Below are 21,083 nucleotides of genomic sequence, written 5' to 3'. Positions count from 1 at the left end.
AAACGTAATAATCAAAAAATATCTTCAAAGCCAAACCATTCAAGATCGAAAATAATTTTCAAAATTTAAATTATATTCGTACCCATAGCTGTTTTAGTGACACGGTATCTAAAAATGAAACCTTAAACGTGCTTTTTCTCGAAACTATTAGGCCCAATAATTAATTTTAAAGGATTTTAATTTGAATCGTAAAAAAATCGGTACAGTGCGTTTTATTCCAAGTAGTGTCCATCGATAGCTGCTACTTTTTCCATTTTTCAGACAATTTACGGATTCCATCTCGAAAGTACAATATGTATTTTGAGAATATCCACGAACCGAGCCATGGTTTGGGTATCTTCATAAGAACTGAAGCCAGGTAACGACTCATATGTCGGAACAAGTAGCAATCAAAACGGGTAAGGTCTGGAGAATGCACAATGTAGGGTAGCATTTTCCATTTTAATGTTTTCAAGTATGTTTTCTCCAGTTTTGCAACATCGCATATTGTTTTCATGCTGAAGAATAACAGTGTTGTGTCTTTGCTCGTATTTCGGCTGTTTTTCCACAGTTCTTGTCTCAAATATTATTGTAGCCGATAGCAATCCCCACTGATGCTTTCATCGAGTAATGCCTTTAAATCATCTTCAAAATTCTTTGGCTTTCCAAAACATTCTTCGTCTTCAATGTCCAAATCATCACTATTAAGTCATCTTAATCGGTTTTCATATGTTGAAATCAATGGAGCACTGTTGCGATAAGCTTCGCACAACATTCGATGGCTTCCTGTCGCCTTTTTCTTCAAACTCTAGTAATAGACTTCCTCCAACAAGTGCGAATCGATGCGACCAACGCACTGATAAAATGAAGTTGGTTAGAAATGTACCGAGTGCGATGAATACATGTAGTTTGATAAATTAAGTTTATAAGTTAAATTAATACCAACTGTTGCAAGTTTTACTAAACCAATTGACTTCGGCGTGAGCTTTTTTATACAATCTATATTTATAACTTACTAGTCTAGAATATTCCATTAACATCTTTATTTTTAAAAAAATTTTAAAAATAATATTAAAGCCGTTGATATTGCAATAATTCATTTAAATCATCGAATTCAGAGCCTCTTTACGGGATTCGCGATAAAGCGATTTCAATTTAACTTCAGAATTGAAAAATGCCCAGAAAAACTTGGCGCTGGTTCCCTCGCAACGAAATCAGAAAAGACCGGACGACGAAAGAGTAAACAATCTACGAAATTTAGTACTTAAGTCGTGAACTTTCCCGAGAGGAGTTAGCTTCAACTTCTTCTTAAACGAATATTCCATTTGGGGCGACGGGACGAAGGGACTGGAAATTCTGTCGCGAACTATCTGGTAATTTGTCAAGTTTCGACTAACTATATTCAAATTCGACGAGGTCCCGTGGCCAGAGAGTCTATTTGGTGTTAATTTATTTAACTTATAGGTAAATTGCTTGATAATTTGTCGATGATATTCTGAAGTGGTGGACATTTGTCATTTTAATGGTAATATTATCCAGTAAAGATTCCATTGGAATTATTAATTTCCTTTTTTTTCTCTGTGTGAAGTGTATAATCATATATGCATCGGTTCTTTTGTAACCAGTACTTTTTTAAACTTTCTTAGAAATATGATACAGGCCATTCAATAGTTTATAAACAATTTTGATTATATTCGGAAGAACAGAAATGATATTGACAAGATTCATATGCCATCGATTGGAAAGGATTCGGTGACAATTAGTAGAAGAACTATATCGTGAATACGAAACAACGATAGTACTGCAAGATTTATTACATACAGAAGGTACTGTAGGAGGTACACAGTCCGGATCATAACCTTCTTTTTTGTCTTTGTGCTCATAAAACATTAGTCATATAGACATAGACATATAGTCTATTCAAAGTTTTCTCAGACATAGAATTGTTAATTAGGTGGATTAGGCCTCCAGAGAGATAACACAGGTATTACATTATTACCCATTAGTCTTCCTATCATAACATATGGGGTGTGGCAAAGAACTCTTTGGATATGTGGAAAGAAGCACTGTCTTAATAACACTTTTAATCTGGATGGACTCCATAAGACACACGGAAGAAGTTAATAAATGGCGGAATCAATTAAATTAAATAGTGGCTTAGAATGTGACAGTGACAGTGATTATGATCCAATGCTGACAATAATCAAGAGGGAGTGATGAGGGTGGGAAACAGAAATCTGTAGAAAATCATATTGTAAAGTGTGTATACGCACAATTATTCAGAATAGACAGGAGCATTTGGTTAGAATGGATGAGGAGAGAATGAATACTATTTTGCATATATGACAAATTCATTACGGTGAATGCAGTGAGTAAATCTAATTTTATCCAAAAAAAAAATATACACAGCTAGTAACGCAAGAAACTAAAGAGAAACCCAATGACATCAAAATGATTTGACAGGGAAACATAGCAAAGAAGAAAAAGAACTAAACGTAAAAAGATAGAAGATGTTATCTAAAGAAAGTAAAATATATTACTTGGATATACAATTAATAATTAAGAGAATAAGGTCTCCAGAGAATACAACTACATAAAAACCTCATTGGTGGCGTGGCAAAGAGTATAATGTAAACATAGTTGGGGCTGTAAACTAAACGAAATGTAACATAAGTATATATTAAGTAAACTATAGTTTAAGTCCTTCGATAATATATGCATAAGAGACACTATAATTTTTAAATAAATTATATCTGGTAATACTTATTAGAATTTTGATAAATGGCAAAGACAAAATAAACGAAAAGTCAAACTAGATGGTGTAAATTCACATTTTTTTGACTATATATCATTATATTTTCGAGTTTAGTTAGGATACACAGGCTATTTGCGCATCTGTGCGGACCTCGAAGATTTCTGGGGCTATTAATCTTTTTTTCTGGACCACTTGTACATAATAGTAGCCCAACGTTACACGCAAAATAAATTATGTGTCTATTTTCGCATACAATTTCACTATTTACTTAAATATTAAACTTATTATTTGGATATTAAAATAAAAGAAAGCGTATTTTTCGTTGTAAACCTTTTTTCTCTACAAAAAAGTTTTTTTACAGGAAATGATAAGTCAATTCGAATATTATAGACTTATTTTAATTCTTCATGTGAAAAATAGAACATAATTATTTGAGAGACGTGGTTATACCATGATACCCATACCATCATCATCATTAAAAGATAGTGCACCAAACCCGACCTTCCTTCAACTAAACACCGGCCAAAACTGATTTCCCGGCATCAAAACCTAAACTCAAACACTACTCGATGCACCACCCGCCAAACAAACACTTTACAAAACAGAGAGCGGAGAATTTACTGTCATTTCGGTGGCTTCACGCGGATTAATACTCGCGCGGTCGTTCCGTATTTCCACGGAGATAAAAACCGATTATCCGTTAATTAAATAGAAAATTCCCGGGCCTAATAATAGAGGAACAGGCACCGGAGCGCCATAAACAATGGGAGCCCGAATAAATCAGCGATTAATTTGCATCAAAATTTAATTGATGATGAGAAATACGCCCGCTAAACGGTAATAGCGATCGGAGTTTACTCCGAATCCCATCCCGGCGCTCTGCCTTGATGAAGGGACGAACGACGGGAGCTCCCGTTGAGGAATCGTAGCGAAATGTCGCGTTTCCGCGTCTGCTTGATCATTTCCTCAACAATGAATTACGTTGTTTTATCTTATAGCGAGTACAGAGCGAAAGTGAAATGTTCGGCATGGACTCGACGAACAGTTTTCTATTCGCAATATTTTCATTTGGTTCGGAGGCCTTCTTTGTTTATAGCCATACTATACACAATAACATAACAAAATACAATGTCTTGTGAGTCACTTTCCGGCGGTAAGTGTACAGTGTTCTTTTTCTAAAAAAACAATATTTATTACTAAAATAATATGTATAATCTGAGCGTTTTTTAAATAACATGTCAACTGAAAAGTCCCCGCCCTGACACACAGATAGCGCTATTAGAATTATATTAGCCCTAACCCTTAGAAGATGCGGGTATAGATTTGACAGCTGTCGGATCATTAGTTTGTGAATTATAGCATTTTAAGTGAAGCAACTTTTGTTATTGTGAAAAAATTGATAAAAAGGAATTTCGCGAGTTCATAAAATATTGTTTTTTGAAGGCAAAAATACAGCTGAAGCAAAAACTTGGCTTGATGCCGAGTTTCCGGATACTGCCCGAAAAAAATCAACCATCTAGGATTGGTATGCTATGTTTAGACGTGGTGAAATGAGCACCGAAGACGGTAAACGCAGTGGACGCCCAAAAGAGATCGTTACTGACGAAAACATTAAAGAAATCCACAAAATGAGTTTGAATGACCATAAATTGAAACTGAATGAAATACAAGAGACTCTAAAGATATCAACTGAACGTGTAAATCATATCATTCAGGAATATTTGGGTATGAGAAAGCTCTGTGCACAGTGGGTGCCGCGCCAGCTAACTTTTGACCAAAATAAACGACGAGTTGATGATTCGGAGCAGTGTTTCAAGATGACCAAGCGTAATAAACCCGAGTTTTTGCGTCGATATGTGACAATGGATGAAACATGGCTCCATAATTTCACTCCGAAGTCCAATCGATAGTCATTCGAATGGACTGCACACGACGAACCCGCTCTAAAGCGTGGGAAAATGCAACAGTTTGCAATGTTATGGCGTCTGTATTTTGGGATGCGCATGGAATAATTTTCATTGAGTACCTTTAAGAAAGAAAGACCATCAACAGTAAGCATTAGATAGCGTTAGACCGTTTGAAGGACGAAATCGCCGAAAAACGGCCGCATTTGAAGAAAAAGACTTCACCAAGACAATGCGCCGTGTCACAAGTCAGTAAAAACGATGGCAAAATCCATCAATTGGGCTTCGAATTGCTTCCTCATCCACAGTATTCTCCAGATCTGGCCACCAGCGACTATTTCCTGTTCTCAGATCTCAAAAGAAAGCTCACTGGGAAGAAATTTTCGTCGAATAAAGAGGTGATCGAAACTGAAACTGAGGCCTATTTTGAAACAAAGGACAAATCGTACTACAAAAATAGCATCGAAAAAGTTGGAAGATCGCTATAATCAGTGTCTCGCACTTGAAGGGAGTTATGTTGAATAAAAAAAAAACTAATTTTCCCAAGGACTTTTCAATTGACCTGTAATATTCAGCCCCAAGAGAAAAGACTAGGTATGTGGAAATTTCACTATGAGGTAGACATAACAAAGCCATAAATTAAGAATATTACCTTCATTTGGTGGCACAAAATGTATAAATGGAGTCAAGGATATGGACAAGAATAATATAATAAGTACGAATTCGTATTTACTGTATGGTATAAAGTTAATTTTTTTGATAACTGTCTTGAAATTATTTCAGAGACTCCAGCTAAGTAATATGAAAAAAATTGACGTTGACAAGTAGAAGAGGATATATATTATGCTAGTATCTTTTCAAATTATAAACTAAAGGAAAAACTTGCTACCAAGTATATCTGAAACATATCTAAGTAGGAGTAACACCTTGAAACTGCAGTGATATAACTACTATCTAAAAATTAATATAGGTAAGTGTCCCTTTTAATTGATCAATTCAATTTTTCTTTTCTTATTTCCCTTTTCTCTCTCCAGTTACTCTGTTGTATACAGAGCACGTTCTGAAATAAACTTTCTTAAATTCCAGAACTAGACTGTTTATGTCTAAGTAAGAACCTCCCTAATATTTGGACCGTGTTTATTTAAATTAACATGTTACCGTAGATACAACCATGAATTATAAGTACATCGCTCAGTATCGTATAATAAAATACCAAACACAAAATACAACAGGAACCTATAGGCATAACGTCACCGTAGGGAATGTCTTCTAATTCATATTGGAAGAGCGAGTTTTCTCTTATCGAATAAAATTTAATTAAAACCTTGTCGTTATGAATGTTTGCTTTTGTTGTTTGCAATTATATTGTTTAAAGAATATTTCTGTCAAAAACATTGTTTCGACGACACCGTTGATGTTTTCCATCGCGAAATTGGGAGGGGGCGCGCGGGGCGAAGGCGGTAAGAGGGGATCTGTAGTAAATATCTTACAAATATCGCTTTTGTTTTATTTTTTCGATCTGGAACCGTATTGTTTTCGTCGTTAACTGTTGTTTGTTCATGACATGTTTCCGATTTTCGATGTCTTTATTTGTAGGTTTGACGGGGGTATTTCAATATGTAACATTATTTCTATTTAAATTCAATTTTTTTCTTGAATTGAAACTGACTCGAAAATAACCATTAAACACTCTTAATATTAGCGTTGGGAACTATCGACTGAAAGCGACTATGTACGATTTAGTAAGTGAGTACTTGTTACTTTCGACTGTTTTAGTCTGGTTAACTGGTTTTTAACGTTTTGGTGTTGCTGACAGCCAGTGCTAACAGCGAAAATAATGTACCGATTTCATGCTTATAGCTAAATATATGGTTTTATGTTTTGTTTGTAATATTGCAGCATTTAAGAACTCTACTTTCCAATATAATTTATTAATTTAATGATAATGTTAAAAGAACAACGTTATAATTCATAATAGTAAAATAATTCTGGATACATTTATGTTATTTTTTAAACTCTTAGGTCATTTTCTGAATGACTTTTTCAAATTTCCAAGTCTCTCTCTGTTTATTCAAGACTTTTGCATGTTAAAAGTTCTTTCATTGAAGATTCAGTGAACAGTAATCTTACAATATTCCTAATTGGCGATAAATAACACTGACGACACTGCCATCTTGTACAAAAAACAACAAAAAGGATTTTTTAGGAAAATAAAGATTCTTAAATTCCAGAACTAGACTGTTTATGTCTAAGTAAGAACCTCCCTAATATTCGATCCGTGTTTATTTAAATTAACATGTTACCGTAGATACAACCATGAATTATAAGTACATCGCTCAGTATCGTATAATAAAATACCAAACATAAAATACAACAGGAACCTATAGGCATAACGTCGCCGTAGGGAATGTCTTCTAATTCATATTGGAAGAGCGAGTTTTCTCTTATCGAATAAAATTTAATTAAAACCTTGTCGTTATGAATGTTTGCTTTTGTTGTTTGCAATTATATTGTTTAAAGAATATTTCTGTCAAAAACATTGTTTCGACGACACCGTTGATGTTTTCCATCGCGAAATTGGGAGGGGTCGCGCGGGGCGAAGGCGGTAAGAGGGGATCTATCGTAAATATCTTACAAATATCGCTTTTGTTTTATTTTTTCGATCTGGAACCGTATTGTTTTCGTCGTTAACTGTTGTTTGTTTATGACATGTTTCCGATTTTCGATGTCTTTATTTGTAGGTTTGACGGGGGTATTTCAATATGTAACATTTTTTCTATTTAAATTCAATTTTTTTCTTGAATTGAAACTGACTCGAAAATAACCATTAAACACTCTTAATATTAGCGTTGGGAACTATCGACTGAAAGCGACTATGTACGATTTAGTAAGTGAGTATTTGTTACTTTCGACTGTTTTAGTCTGGTTAACTGGTTTTTAACGTTTTGGTGTTGCTAACAGCTAGTGCTAACAGCGAAAATAATGTGCCGATTTCATGCTTATAGGTAAATATATGGTTTTATGTTTTGTTTGTAATATTGCAGCATTTAAGAACTCTACTTTCCAATATAATTTATTAATTTAATGATAATGTTAAAAGAACAACGTTCTAATTCATAATAGTAAAGTAATTCTGGATACATTTATGCTATTTTTTAAACTCTTAGGTCATTTTCTGAATGACTTTTTCAATTTTCCAAGTCTCTCTCTGTTTATTCAAGACTTTTGCATGTTAAAAATTCTTTCATTGAAGATTCAATGAACAGTAATCTTACAATATTCCTAATTAGCGATAAATAACACTGACGACACTGCCGTCTTGTACAAAAAACAACAAAAAGGATTTTATCCCAGCTTCCATACTACCTAATAAAATTAAGAAATGGTTTAAGCAGTAGCGAATAAAGGCAAATCAAGCAAGATCCACTCACGTAACTCAGAACCCACAACAATCAGAAAAGAATTGTACAACGGAGACATGCCACAAAAAGAACATGCTAAATACTTGAGTCTTTACTAGGATGGGCACTGATCTGCACAGAGGCACATCAGAACCAAGCATCAACTTAGTGAGAGTAAAACCCCAATCTGGAGCACTGCGAAAAAGAGCAACATTGAAATTTTAGAAATTTTTTTAGATCTAAACACTAGTTAGTAAGTTCAATATTCCCCAAAGCACAAGAAACAAATACATATACCTAGGCGTCAGAAAACAAAAGATGATGCAAGAAACAAGTCAGGATAGCCTAAGATATCCGAATAATAATTGCACAATACACCATTACTCCATAGGAATATGTCCCAGTCTCGGCGACAGATTTACATAGAGAGATAGAAGCTACATCCACCAAAGGAAGCACTTTCATAATAATAAATGAAACCAAACTTATTCGAAATTGGACATAAAGATTTCGCACAGTTTAATAACCATATTTATATCATCAATATCAAACCCCTTCAAAAGCACAACAAACAAATACAAATGATCATTTCAAGAAAACCGTACATGCACTCAATTAAGAAAATAAAACTGGAGCAACTCCTCCGAGCTCCTCCGTGGGATTTGCGAAAACGACAATCAAAAGAAGAATAATTCACGGATACTGATTACGAATAACAAAGCCAAATATTCGGTTAATTACATTTTAGCTGCCACGAGACCGGTTTAATCCCGCAGGCAAATACTTCCCGAGAAGTTTTCTGGATCTTTCGGTCCAAGAATATTCTCCCTAAATAAATTAATAAAAGGATTCGGTCTCCCAGTTCTCCCTTTTTACGTTAGTATCGGCGTTTTGGCTAAGACTAACGAAACAAATTAGGAGCAAGGGTACAATGGGAATCATAACGACCAGGAAAATTGATAAAAAGATGTTGAGAGAATGAAAAAACATAAAACGATTAATATAAAAAGATCTCTCACAGTTTAATAACCATATTTATATCATCAATATCGTCAACATCGTATGCTATGCTGATTAATGAAAACGAAGCTTTAAAATAATCGATCCTTTCAATTACAGCAATCAGCAACTTGTTACGAAATCACAATTAGAATTGTGGCGATGACATCTAAAAGAAAAATAATTTCCCGTTAGACAGTCGGTTAATTAAATTCCTTCTGGTAGAAGATTGGTAATGATCTGGAGACAATCGGACAGAGGACATAAATTCCTTTATTTCCTTTAGGGCGAGCTAATTTCAATTAAACAAACCGCTAAGCCGAGAGATTTAAATAGTGGAAAGTAAGATAAGAGAAAAACATTATAAAAAAATTATTCGCTTTAATATTCTTCAAACGTCTTAATAAGTCAGTGCATTATCATAATCAGAGTAAAGTTGTACGTTATACTATAAAAAACAGAGACGTTAGTAATTTTAACCAAAAAATTAAAATTATATCAAAACCAGCAACAGAATAATAAATCAGCATAATCAATAAAAAAAATATTGTGGCACTAATATAACAAAAGTAAAGAGAATACTCTACACAAGATCCTTAAAATATACTGCCTGTGAAGTATACCCCAACACGATAATCAGTAATAAATCAGTATAACATAGTAATCATTATTGTTTTTACAGTATATATGTTAAATTGTTTAAATTTAATGCCTCTGAATACAAGATGATGCTGTCCATAAAAAGTCTCAACTATACTGACTATATGATACTACATTAAAATTATTTCAAACTTTTTTTGAATAAAATAACATTATGTAAGTGATAAGCCAGTATATAATATAAATGATAAGTCAATAGTACATCAATGATAAATCAGTACATTAAATAAGTAATAAGTCAGTGTATTATATATGTGATAACTCAGTGTATTATATAAATGATAAATCAGTATATTATATAAGTGATAAGTCAGTATATTATATAATGATAAGTCAGTATATTATTTAAATGATAAGTCAATATTATATCAATGATAAATCAGTATATTACATAAGTAATAAGTCAGTATATTATATATGTGATAACTCAGTGTATTATATAAGTGATAAGTCAGTATATTATATAAGTGATAAGTCAGTATATTATATAAATGATAAGTCAATATTATATCAATGATAAATCAGTATATTACATAAGTAATAAGTCAGTATATTATATATGTGATAACTCAGTGTATTATATAAGTGATAACTCAGTGTATTATATAAGTGATAAGTCAGTATATTATATAATGATAAGTCAGTATATTATTTAAATGATAAGTCAATATTATATCAATGATAAATCAGTATACAACATAAGTAATAAGACAGTATATTACATAAATGATAAGTCAGTATATTACATAAATGATAAGTCAGTATATTATATAAATGATAAGTCAGTATTATATCAATAATAAATCAGTATATTACATAAGTAATAAGTCAGTATATTATATATGTGATAACTCAGTGTATTATATAAGTGATAAGTCAGAAGTCAGTATATTATATAAATGATAAGTCAGTATTATATCAATGATAAATCAGTATATTACTTAAGTAATAAGTCATTATATTATATATGTGATAACTCAGTGTATTATATAAGTGATAAGTCAGTATATTATATAAGTGATAAGTCAGTATATTATATAAATGATAAGTCGGTTTGTAATATTACAAAAATAAATAAATCAGTATATTGGTAAAAAATCTACAAGAATTGTTTAGTTACACTGAAACCGGTAAAATTACAATGCCCTCTTCCATAATGTTTTCGTTTAAAAGCCAAAAATCGTCAATACTTTTCCGTAAATATCGAATCCATCAATACCGGACCTTCGCAGCAATATTAAGGAAAATCTAGGACAAAATTGGCCAAAACAATTTTTCAATTTTCGCTTTTATACGTCCTTCGACTTTATTAAGTTTTCCGGAACCTCTGTCTTCACGGGCCATTAGCTTCGCCCTTAAGGTTCGACATTTCTCAAAATTGACTATATTTTCTCGTACCGAGACCCTTTTCTATACGACCATATTCTTAACTTAAATAAATAAAACGAAACAACTATACATCTATAGCGAGATTCGGTCGGAGTTGAATGCTCGAAACCGTTTAATTAATCAGTGATAAATATTTATATTAGATCCAGTTTGAAGGAAACTCAAATATTTACTGTTGTTAATAACCACATTTATAGGTCACGCCTGACAAAATATATTATAATTAGCTGTTATTTTACCATAATAACGCAATGTTTCATTAATATTGAAGTACACTATTAATGATATTCATTCATTCACTAAATTATAAGACTATATATTGGAATATTGTACATTGACTATTTTAAAGATCGCCTTTTTGAAGGTGTTCCATGATAAGGTATTTGAAATTTCGAGAATAAAGGCGAGCAAACGACTTTCGACATTGGCATTCTCTTAAGCACCGATCACGTGTTGCATTTTTCAGTTTCCATACGCAAAATAGCAAAATATGACGAAAATAACCTTGAGAAATACACACTTTCAAAGCATAACAACATTTGACTGAATATAATTTACTTCTTTATATCTAAGCCATTCTATGGGCTATATTATATTTCTATCGCACTGTAGTATGGCTTCACTGTATAAGTATTAACAAATATATACGACTTTAAAGCGGCTAGCCCCAACTTATTACTTCAACAATATATAAATATTATATTTTAAAAAGCATATCAAACGAAACAGTCATAAATATACACGGAGATATCTCAAATCCGACATCCAGCAAAATTATATTACCAGAATACGAGCCGTATTATCATATTATATAACATTTGTTGTCATAATCTATTAAATAAGGATTTCGTTCCGTTTAATGAATATTTACCTTTGGACTAAATAAACGTCTCAACGAAAATGGATGGAAAATAATAAAAATATTTTAATATTCATAAGAAGGCGAAAGCAGAGAACCAGATCGCGTCTAGTCTAGACAATTGTGACAGCTTTCTCTGAAGCGACGCAAAAAAAAGACAGGGATAACGTAAACAGAATTGTGTTTTTAATTAATTAACTAAAAATTAATAAGATTGGAATCACGATGTCTTAGATTCAAAATTAGTCAACAGAATAACTAAAAATTTGAGACAATATTTTATTTTTCATAACAAAAATGCCATTTTAAAATTGAATTAAATATAATTTAGAAATTTTGGATACAGAGTATGCTATGTGCACAGTGGATGTCACGTTTATTACCAACAGAAAGGATAAAAACTATAACTATGTACAAAGCAAAATAAAAAGCTAACCAATTGTTTTGAATTCTACCAAACATCCCAAGCCAAGAAAGTGTCAAACTAATAAAATAAACTAATATTACAATTGTAATTCTTTGGGCCAAATGAAAGCAAAAATCGACGAAGAAATACTCAGTTTAAAGAAAAAAGCAGATAACTCACCTGCTCACAAAAAAATGTTAAATGCGAATTAATTCAACTTTCCTAATCACCCGATTTAACTGCTTCTGACATCAACCATCAAACAATCATTTTATATATAACAATTTTCATCAAAGAGCTAGCGGTTAATAATTAATTAACTTAATTTAATTCCCACAAACTTATTGAAGAACTACTACTAAGACAATATAAAAATCACCAAAACTACTAGATTAAAACAAATGATGTTATACTGATAAAAAAATAAATAAAAAAGTATTTATTACTCTATTCTTCCATCAAGTAAAATCATAAAAGCTTCATTGAAATTAAAACTGCCCTAAATATGTATACTAAAAATACACAGAAATGTATAAATATTTCATAATTTAGTGGTTTATGATGCTCTTATTCTCTTCTATAATTGTAAACGAAATTCATTAAAAATACAAAAAAAAGGGTAAATGATTCACATTATACAATCATTAAAAAATATCATAAAACGCGGGAAAGCAATGCAAATATTTCAACAATAATATTAAAACTGAAAAAATAATTTACAACCCTAATATTAAGCTACCATTAAGTGTTGTTACTTGTCAACGCCTTCGAGCCATTGGCTCCACTAATTTGCTCGGTAAGTATTGTGAAATTTCATTCCAGAATGTGACAATACAGTAAATAAGCCTTCCAATAAAACACACACCCGTGCACGTCATTAGATGACGTCCAATATTCTGCCAAGTACAGTTTGCAAAAACGTAAAATTCGTTTAAAACTCGGAGTGGATTTTTCGTTCTTATTTTACCCTACTTAAAAAGAGACAGAACGTTGTCCAATGCCCAAAAGAGAACAAAAGTTGATAGAAAAAGGTGAAAAAGTTATAAAAGATTAATCATTAATATTTTTTAATAATTTATTGCAGATATATTGTTCTTCATGCTGGGAAGGAATGGCTCTTCTTATGCTTATGTAAAATTAAAAAATCTGATAATGCAAAACCTAATGAAAAAACAACAGCTTCGGTAACAATACACGTCCGATGACGGCCATCGAAAATACATTTACCTCATTGGTCGTTCGAGATCCAGCCGGCGATACGCATTAATCGTCATCCCACTCGATCCCCATCGAAAATATTTTGATTTTTACTTGGCGAAATCGCGTGCCATGCAAAAACTCGACTTTATCCCTTCGAAATAAATCCCGATACGGACTCAAAAAAAAAACAGACCAAAAAACTTACCTGAACAAAAGGAAGCCCAGAGCGGTAACGGCAGCGCGGCGTACATCGTCGTTTACATCAGAAACCTGAAATAATAAAAATACGACTTCATTTCTTTCGTATAAACAGCGTAAATACAGGAGAATATGCTTAAAATATGAAAATTTTAAAAAACTCTTAATTACGTTTAATATTTAAAAACATATCATAATATATCACTTCATTAAAGTATATTTATATGAATGTATGTATAGTTCATGCAACCTCGGTGTTTCCTAACGACTTTCGACATCTTCAAGTTATTTCGAATTAAACTTCCTTGAATTCTCTAATACCTTTGTCCAGTAACATATCAAAAAACACATAATTCGTTCGTTCATTCGATTTGAGTAAATTAAAAACCTGAATATCTTTTTTAAATACCCATTTTATATAGTCCTTCTGTAAAAACAGCCAATTCACGTCTTAGATGACAGCGAATATACCGCCAAATACAGTTTGTAGAAATGTAAAATTCGCTTTAATCTAGTATTTACTGTTAAATCAAACATTTAAAAAATATGTAGAACAAAGGTTAGCATTACATTTATATTGTTCTGAAATAAATGACTAATGTGACCTAATATAAATATCAAAAAATCCACTATAATTGCAACACGGTACAAATTAAATTGTACGCATAAAAAAAACTAAAAATGTATTTATATTTCTATCATTCTACCAAGTAAAATCATAAAAGCTTCATTAAAATTAAAACTGGCCTGAAAACGTATACTAAAAATACTCAGATAAAATATAAATATCTCTCATAATTTGATGGTTTACGACAACCTTTTTCTTTTTTATAATTTAACTGAAATTAATTAAAAACAAGAATAAATGGATAAATAATTCATAGCATAGTTAGTTAAAAATTAAAATAAAATTTAAAAAATAATGGAAATATTGAGCTAAAACCATAATATTCAGTTGCCAACAAGTTTTTTTATTTGTCGACATTTACACAACTTATAAAATTATAGTTTGATAAAGTTCATAGGCTGAAACAATCCATAATATTAGCATCTAGAATTGTATATAACAAGATCAATTAAAGAATATCTAGATAAAACAAAGAAGTCGTTAAAATTAAAACGCCTGAATAACAGTAAAAGAAAACTAAAATCTAAATATATCTCATAATTTAATAGTTTATGATGCCCATTTTCTCTTTCATAATTTTAAGCGAAATTTATTAAAAACACAAAATCATATTCTGAAATCATTAAATATGATAAAAAAATTAACAAGAACCATATTAATTAATTATTCAGGACAGAAGACAGACAAAGTCAAAGAAATACATCATTGTTATCATTAGGTCTTTACGTCAGATTGACAAGTAATTAACAAGAACAGGATTTAAAATTGAAGGAAAGTGTTGTTAATATATAAAAATTGCTCGTTTATATTAGGAAAATTCCGACAAAACCACCCATAATGCATAGTTTAATATCCGATAGGATTGAAATAATCATTACCCGAAGGGTTTTCTCACAATTATAGTCCCTTTCAGACGGTTGAAGTAACCTGTTATATAATCGTATTCAATTTAAACTTTTTTTAGACTTTGTCTTCTTGTGAGTGTTAAAGTGTGAAATGAAGGATATTATTCAAAGTACTTCATTTGGACATATAAGTATAAAGTATTTAAGCATTTAAACACATGCAAAACAACCACTATATTTAACATGTTAAATTACGTTTAGTAGTGTAGTGTAGCTAAACGTTTAACGTATCTTGTGGTACGACAATTATGTGCCCGTCTTTAACCATATTTGTGGTTGACATTTTTTCTCGGCACGTCACCTCAGATTTTATTCAAACTTTGCTTTACTATGTAATAAATCAATGTTTCTGTATATTTATTAATGTATATCTTCTACAACAATTGCTACGGTATTGGATTTGGGAACAAGTTCGTTACGTTTTTTCTTCACGACCCTTTGTCCACGATTTACTGAAGCAATTTTCATATTTAAGCACTCAAAATAATAACTGTCGCCTTTCAAACGAGCGTCCGTCATCAGCGGTGTCATTGCAATCTCTGTTTCTCAAGATATTAGTAATTTAAAATAGGGAAAAACACCAAAAACTCAAACCCAATCCAAGTTTTAATTTATATTTATGAATAACCTGAACCAGTATTACCAGCACAAATGAAACAAAATCTCATTGTTTTTATCAAGCCAGTTCGTTCGACTAAAGAGATTCAAACAAACGAAATTTAATTAAACTGTTTTTTAACTGAAGACAAGAAATTGATTTAATTATGTGCCATTACTCCACGGGCGTGTTCGTAATACGCAGGTGAAGCAACCGAATTAAAATTAACTGGTATTATACGTGGGAATTAGCGTTGGTGAAATCCGTCATTCAGAAGACGCGCCCATTCTGGAAAGCCCCGACTTTATACGTGCCTGTGTGTGTGTGGGTATCAGTGCGCGCGTACGCGTAGCCATTGTCAGGTTAATTACGAAAATTCTGGTTATGTCGGATTTCGCTGCAAACTCCATTTGCTTTAATTCAATTAGGTGATCGCCTGTACTTGCCTTATTCCGGCTTTGGCGCGGTTTTTTCGAACGCATGCTATTTAATTGAAATGAATGAAACTTCTGTATGAATGTGTGATAAATATTACGTGCAGAATAAAGTGTTTTCGTTTTTCTTTCAGGTTTTTCTAAATGAATTTAATCAATTAATTCCATGAATTATCTTGAAATGAAAATATCATGGAAGATAATCAAGAAAAACAAAATTAGAAAGTCCAGAATTGAGAGGCCTAAAAAAACTTCTACGTGAAACACAATGAAAATAATATTATTTTATCATTCATTTATTCAAAATGTCAAACCCCAAAATATTACCAGAAAAATGCTTCGCATTCTTTTCTTTAGCGAGCGTCCTACTTTAATACGCCATCTTAACAGCGCTATATATATGATATATTAAACATACTACTTTATTAAACAAAATTCGAACATTTCCCACAATACCATTATTCAAATTATATTATGTCTACCTCCATCAAAATTTCATTTCTATCCTTTGATACTACGCCCGCTGCTGCACATATAATCAGTTTATTCCCTCAATATTTTTGGAGAAAAATCCTCGTGGTTATACGCACACACGCTCACACACACGTATATATATATATAGATATGTATCCAGGCTCGTGAATTTTATTCTGCATAGTAAACGTGGAGAATGGAATCTGTGCCGACCAAACAAAAATGGGAATTGTCAAGGTATCAAAAAATTGCCAGTGATTTATGTTCCGTACATGTATATTAAGTCGGTAGAGTAATTTTGCTTCGTTTTCCATGAATACATGAATAAATGAACGACATTTTTACTTCCTGTTCGTTCTAGACTTTGAAAAGCCAAATGGAACAAAATTGTTGTTGATAAAACGGTGTTTTACTACAGAATATCGTAAAGGATCTATTATTTTTAGTCTTTAGTTAAAGTATAATAGATGTAATTAGGCAATCCCCGGCCTACCATAGTAAAACATATTTTTTCGGCAAAATTAGTTTTTTTATTCAACATAATTCCCTTCAAGGGTGATACACTAATTATAGCGACCCTCCAACTTTTCGATACCATTTTTGTAGTACGATTTGTCCTTTGCTTCAAAATAGGCCTCAGTCTCGGCGATCCCCTCTTCATTCGATGACAAGTTCTTCCCATTCTTTCATGCGAGCATTCTTTTGAGATCTGAGAACAGTCGCTGGGGACCAGATCTGGAGAATACAGCGGATGAGTAAGCAATTCGAAGCCCAATTCGTGGATTTTTGCCATCGTTTTCATTGACTTGTGACACGGTGCATCGTCTTGGTGAAGCAGCACTTTTTTTTTCATTCCGAAGAAATATTTTTGAATGATATGATGTACACTTTCAGTTGATATCCTTAGAGTGTCTGCTAATTCATTCAATCTCAATTTACGGTCATTCAAGGTCATTTCAGCGTATATATACTAAAACTCAACCCTAACCTACAAACTACTATGACTGTATAATTGATTGTAGTTTAAGTCCTTCGATAATATATGCATTAGATATGCTATAATATTAAAATAAATTATGTTTGATAACATTTTCGTTTCATTATTTTATTTAGATGAAAATTTTGTTGAAAACGAACTAAAACTCAGAGTTGATGCGGCAACATTGCGAGGTTTTGACTTCATGAATTTTGATGACATCAGTTGACTGTCTTATTGAACGAAGTATATATAGCCTATTCAAAGTATTTTTGTACATCCGTCATCAAGATGTTTAATGTATTGCCTGCAATTTGTAAATTCGTTTTAGAATCAGACAATATTTTCCTTCTCATTTTGTTTTAGTAGTTCTCTGTAGTTTTTAGAATTAGAATTTTTTTGTATGTCAAAGCCAAACTGAACTAAAACTCAGAGTTGATGCGGCAACATTGCGAGGTTTTGACTTCATGAATTTTAAACAATTAAAGTGACGTATGTGCAAAATAACTTTGAATAGACTATATGTCAGCTGTTCGTACTATTACGAGATAATCCAAATTGCATAAAAAATGTTTAATTTAAAAGAATTCCTTCCTCCGTCGTACAACATTCAATACCAATTTACCCACCATAAAAACTTTATTAAAATTAAAACTGGCCTGAAATATATACTAAAAATACTCAGATAAAATATAAATATCCCTCATAACTTAACTGTTTATGATAACCTTTTTCTTTTTTATAATTTTAACCGAAATTAATTAAAAACAAGAATAAAAGCATAAATAATATATAAATAATCGTATTATAAATCGTTAAAAATTACAATAAAATTAAAAAAATACTGTAAATATTTCAAGAACTCTCTTAAAACGGAAGATAAAACTATAATATTTAGCTGCCAACAAGTTTTCTTATTTGTCAATATTTTAACGACATTTACACAACTTATAAAATTATAGTTTGATAAAGTTCATATACTATAACGAAATATAATATTAGCATCAAGAGTTGTATATAACAAAATCGATTAAAAAACATCTAGATAAAACAAAGAAGTTGTTAAAATTAAAACGCCTGAATAAATACACTAAAAGAATATTTATATATTAAATATCTCTCATAATTTAATAGTTTATGATGCCCATTTTCTCTTTCATAGTTTTAAGCAAAATTTATTAAAAATACGAAAAAAGTAAAGCGTTGTAAGCATCAAAAATTGTTATTACAAAGTTAATGCGTCAATATTGCGAGGTTTTGACGTCACCTATTTAGATGACGTCAGTTCACTGTTTTATTGAACGAAGTATATATGGTCCACCATAATAATCACACAATATGGTCTTGTTTTATCTCGTCTTTAAATTCCAATTTTTTCCAAACATTTTCCATTCCGGAACGTTTACGATTCTAATGCAATTACGCGCGAACAGCATCTCGCGAACGGTAAAATTCCTCTCGCTCAATCAGCCCGTCCGCAAAATCCCTTTATGGTTTCATAAGCATAAATAATAAGAAACGAAACCGTTCGAAAACGAAAAGGGACGCGGGTTTTCGCGGGCCCCATTTCCAAATTTATACGCTTTAACCGGAAGCCTCCCGGTTAATTTTAATTAAAGACAGATTGATTGTGAGATTACGCCGACGAATTTATTAAATAAGGCGTGGCTGGGACACAAGTTAAACGGATATTCATTTTAGTTGCATGATTCTATTAAAAACTTCATTTTTTTTAATGGGAAATTTCTAGGAAAACGAGTAATGTATCCTTCAACCAAGCTCTCTTTGAAGACGTCTTTACAGCATTAAATAAGTTTTGTAGCGTCCATCACAAATGGTAGTCGGACAGGACAAGGTCCAGGCGATATAGTGGATGCATCAAAACTTCCAGACTAATCCAATCTGTCTCAATTTAAGACACCAATTTTATTCTCAAGCAGCGTTGCCAGATTGTAAGGAATTCCCCAATATGCGGGAAATCTCATGTTGATTGCGGATTTATTAGATATTCGCATTATGCGAGATTTTTCAAAAACAATAAAAATATAATCACAGCTTAACTATTTGTTTTTTTTTCTATTCCCGAAATATAAATAGTGACCCTCGTAATTCCGATTAACCCGTAGACATTCAAGACAGACCATACAGAGCACTTCCTAACTATTAGTTGTTCTAATTTCTGCAGAATTATATAACTATGAATATTATGAATCGACCATGAAAGAAAGTAAGCCGATGATCCCTGATTCAGTTTAACCATCAAAAACCATGGCATACTGTGTTGATATATTTAATTTTTATCATAAAACATGACATTGATAACAAATATCAAGAAGCCATTATACCTTTACGCCTTTTTCATGCCAATAATAGTCGAAAAAAAGAACTAATTTCACCCAAGCAAGTTGCTCATGAACGATAAATTTTAAACCATATTTTCTTGGGATATTTTTTTGAGAAACCTCTCTGTCTATATCAGACGTCGAGACGGTGGCAAACACTAAACGTAGGTCATTCTTAATTGAACTTCAAGCCATGATAAAGCCATGTAATGAATGTTGTCTTGTACTAAAGCGACTCCCTGAGGGTACGTTGAGGTCTCTTAGTTTCTCTTTTAATTTATTTTGGAGACAATAGAGGCAGGTTCTTACAAAAAAAAACTATAAAGACTATATATCGTTTTTTTATCAATTTTAGCGCCAACAAATTAATGTCTGCACATATTTAAATCACGGATATTTATTAATGAAAATATTATGTTAATAATAGTTTTCCAATTACACATGGATGCATTTAAGATCCAATACAAAACAGCACAATAGCCTCGATACCAGAAAGATGAAAAAGTTGTGGATAACATCTCTCAAATCATCCTATTGGGTTTCGATAGAATATAATCAACACTGATAATACATGTTTACATAATCTGAATAGTGTCAAAGACAACGCTTTTTCTTTTCTTGAAAATTGGCTTTATTAGTCAAAATAAACTCCATCAAGAGCCACACAATCACTAAAACGCCGCTCTAACTCTAACGCGAGTTATCTTTTGTCTCAAAATAGGCCTCAGTTTCAGCGATAACCTCTTAATTCAAGCAAAATTTCTTACCGGTGAGCATTTTCTTGCGGTCTGCGAACAGCCAGAGTCGCTGAGAGTCGAATCTGGCGAATACGGCGGATGTGGGAGCAATTGGAAGTTAAATTCATGCAAAATACTCATACAATATAGAACCAACACGTTCTTCTGATATTTTTATGATGTTAGCTAACACGCGCAACTTCACTTTTCGATCGCCCAAAACGATTTAATGTTTTTTT

The 21,083-nt window shown here is 31.9% G+C and overlaps 1 protein-coding gene across 1 annotated transcript in view; it reads right to left on the bottom strand.

Annotated features, from left to right (window-relative positions):
• Rpn2 (Regulatory particle non-ATPase 2) overlaps window positions 1-21,083 on the bottom strand; it is a 172,855-nt gene that overhangs the window by 118,552 nt on the left and 33,220 nt on the right. The window contains exon 10 of the mRNA XM_076413260.1: window positions 13,758-13,822. Within this exon, the coding sequence (XP_076269375.1) occupies window positions 13,758-13,822 (65 nt within the window). The remainder of the gene's footprint in view (window positions 1-13,757; window positions 13,823-21,083) is intronic.

The sequence above is a fragment of the Rhynchophorus ferrugineus genome, unplaced genomic scaffold (genome assembly GCF_030347505.1).
Source record: "Rhynchophorus ferrugineus isolate W39M unplaced genomic scaffold, kcgeb_rfMv2 rfM9, whole genome shotgun sequence".
Lineage (NCBI taxonomy): Eukaryota > Metazoa > Arthropoda > Insecta > Coleoptera > Curculionidae > Rhynchophorus > Rhynchophorus ferrugineus.
Note: the sequence above shows the minus strand (reverse complement) of the source record. Positions and strands in the feature narration are given on the sequence as shown.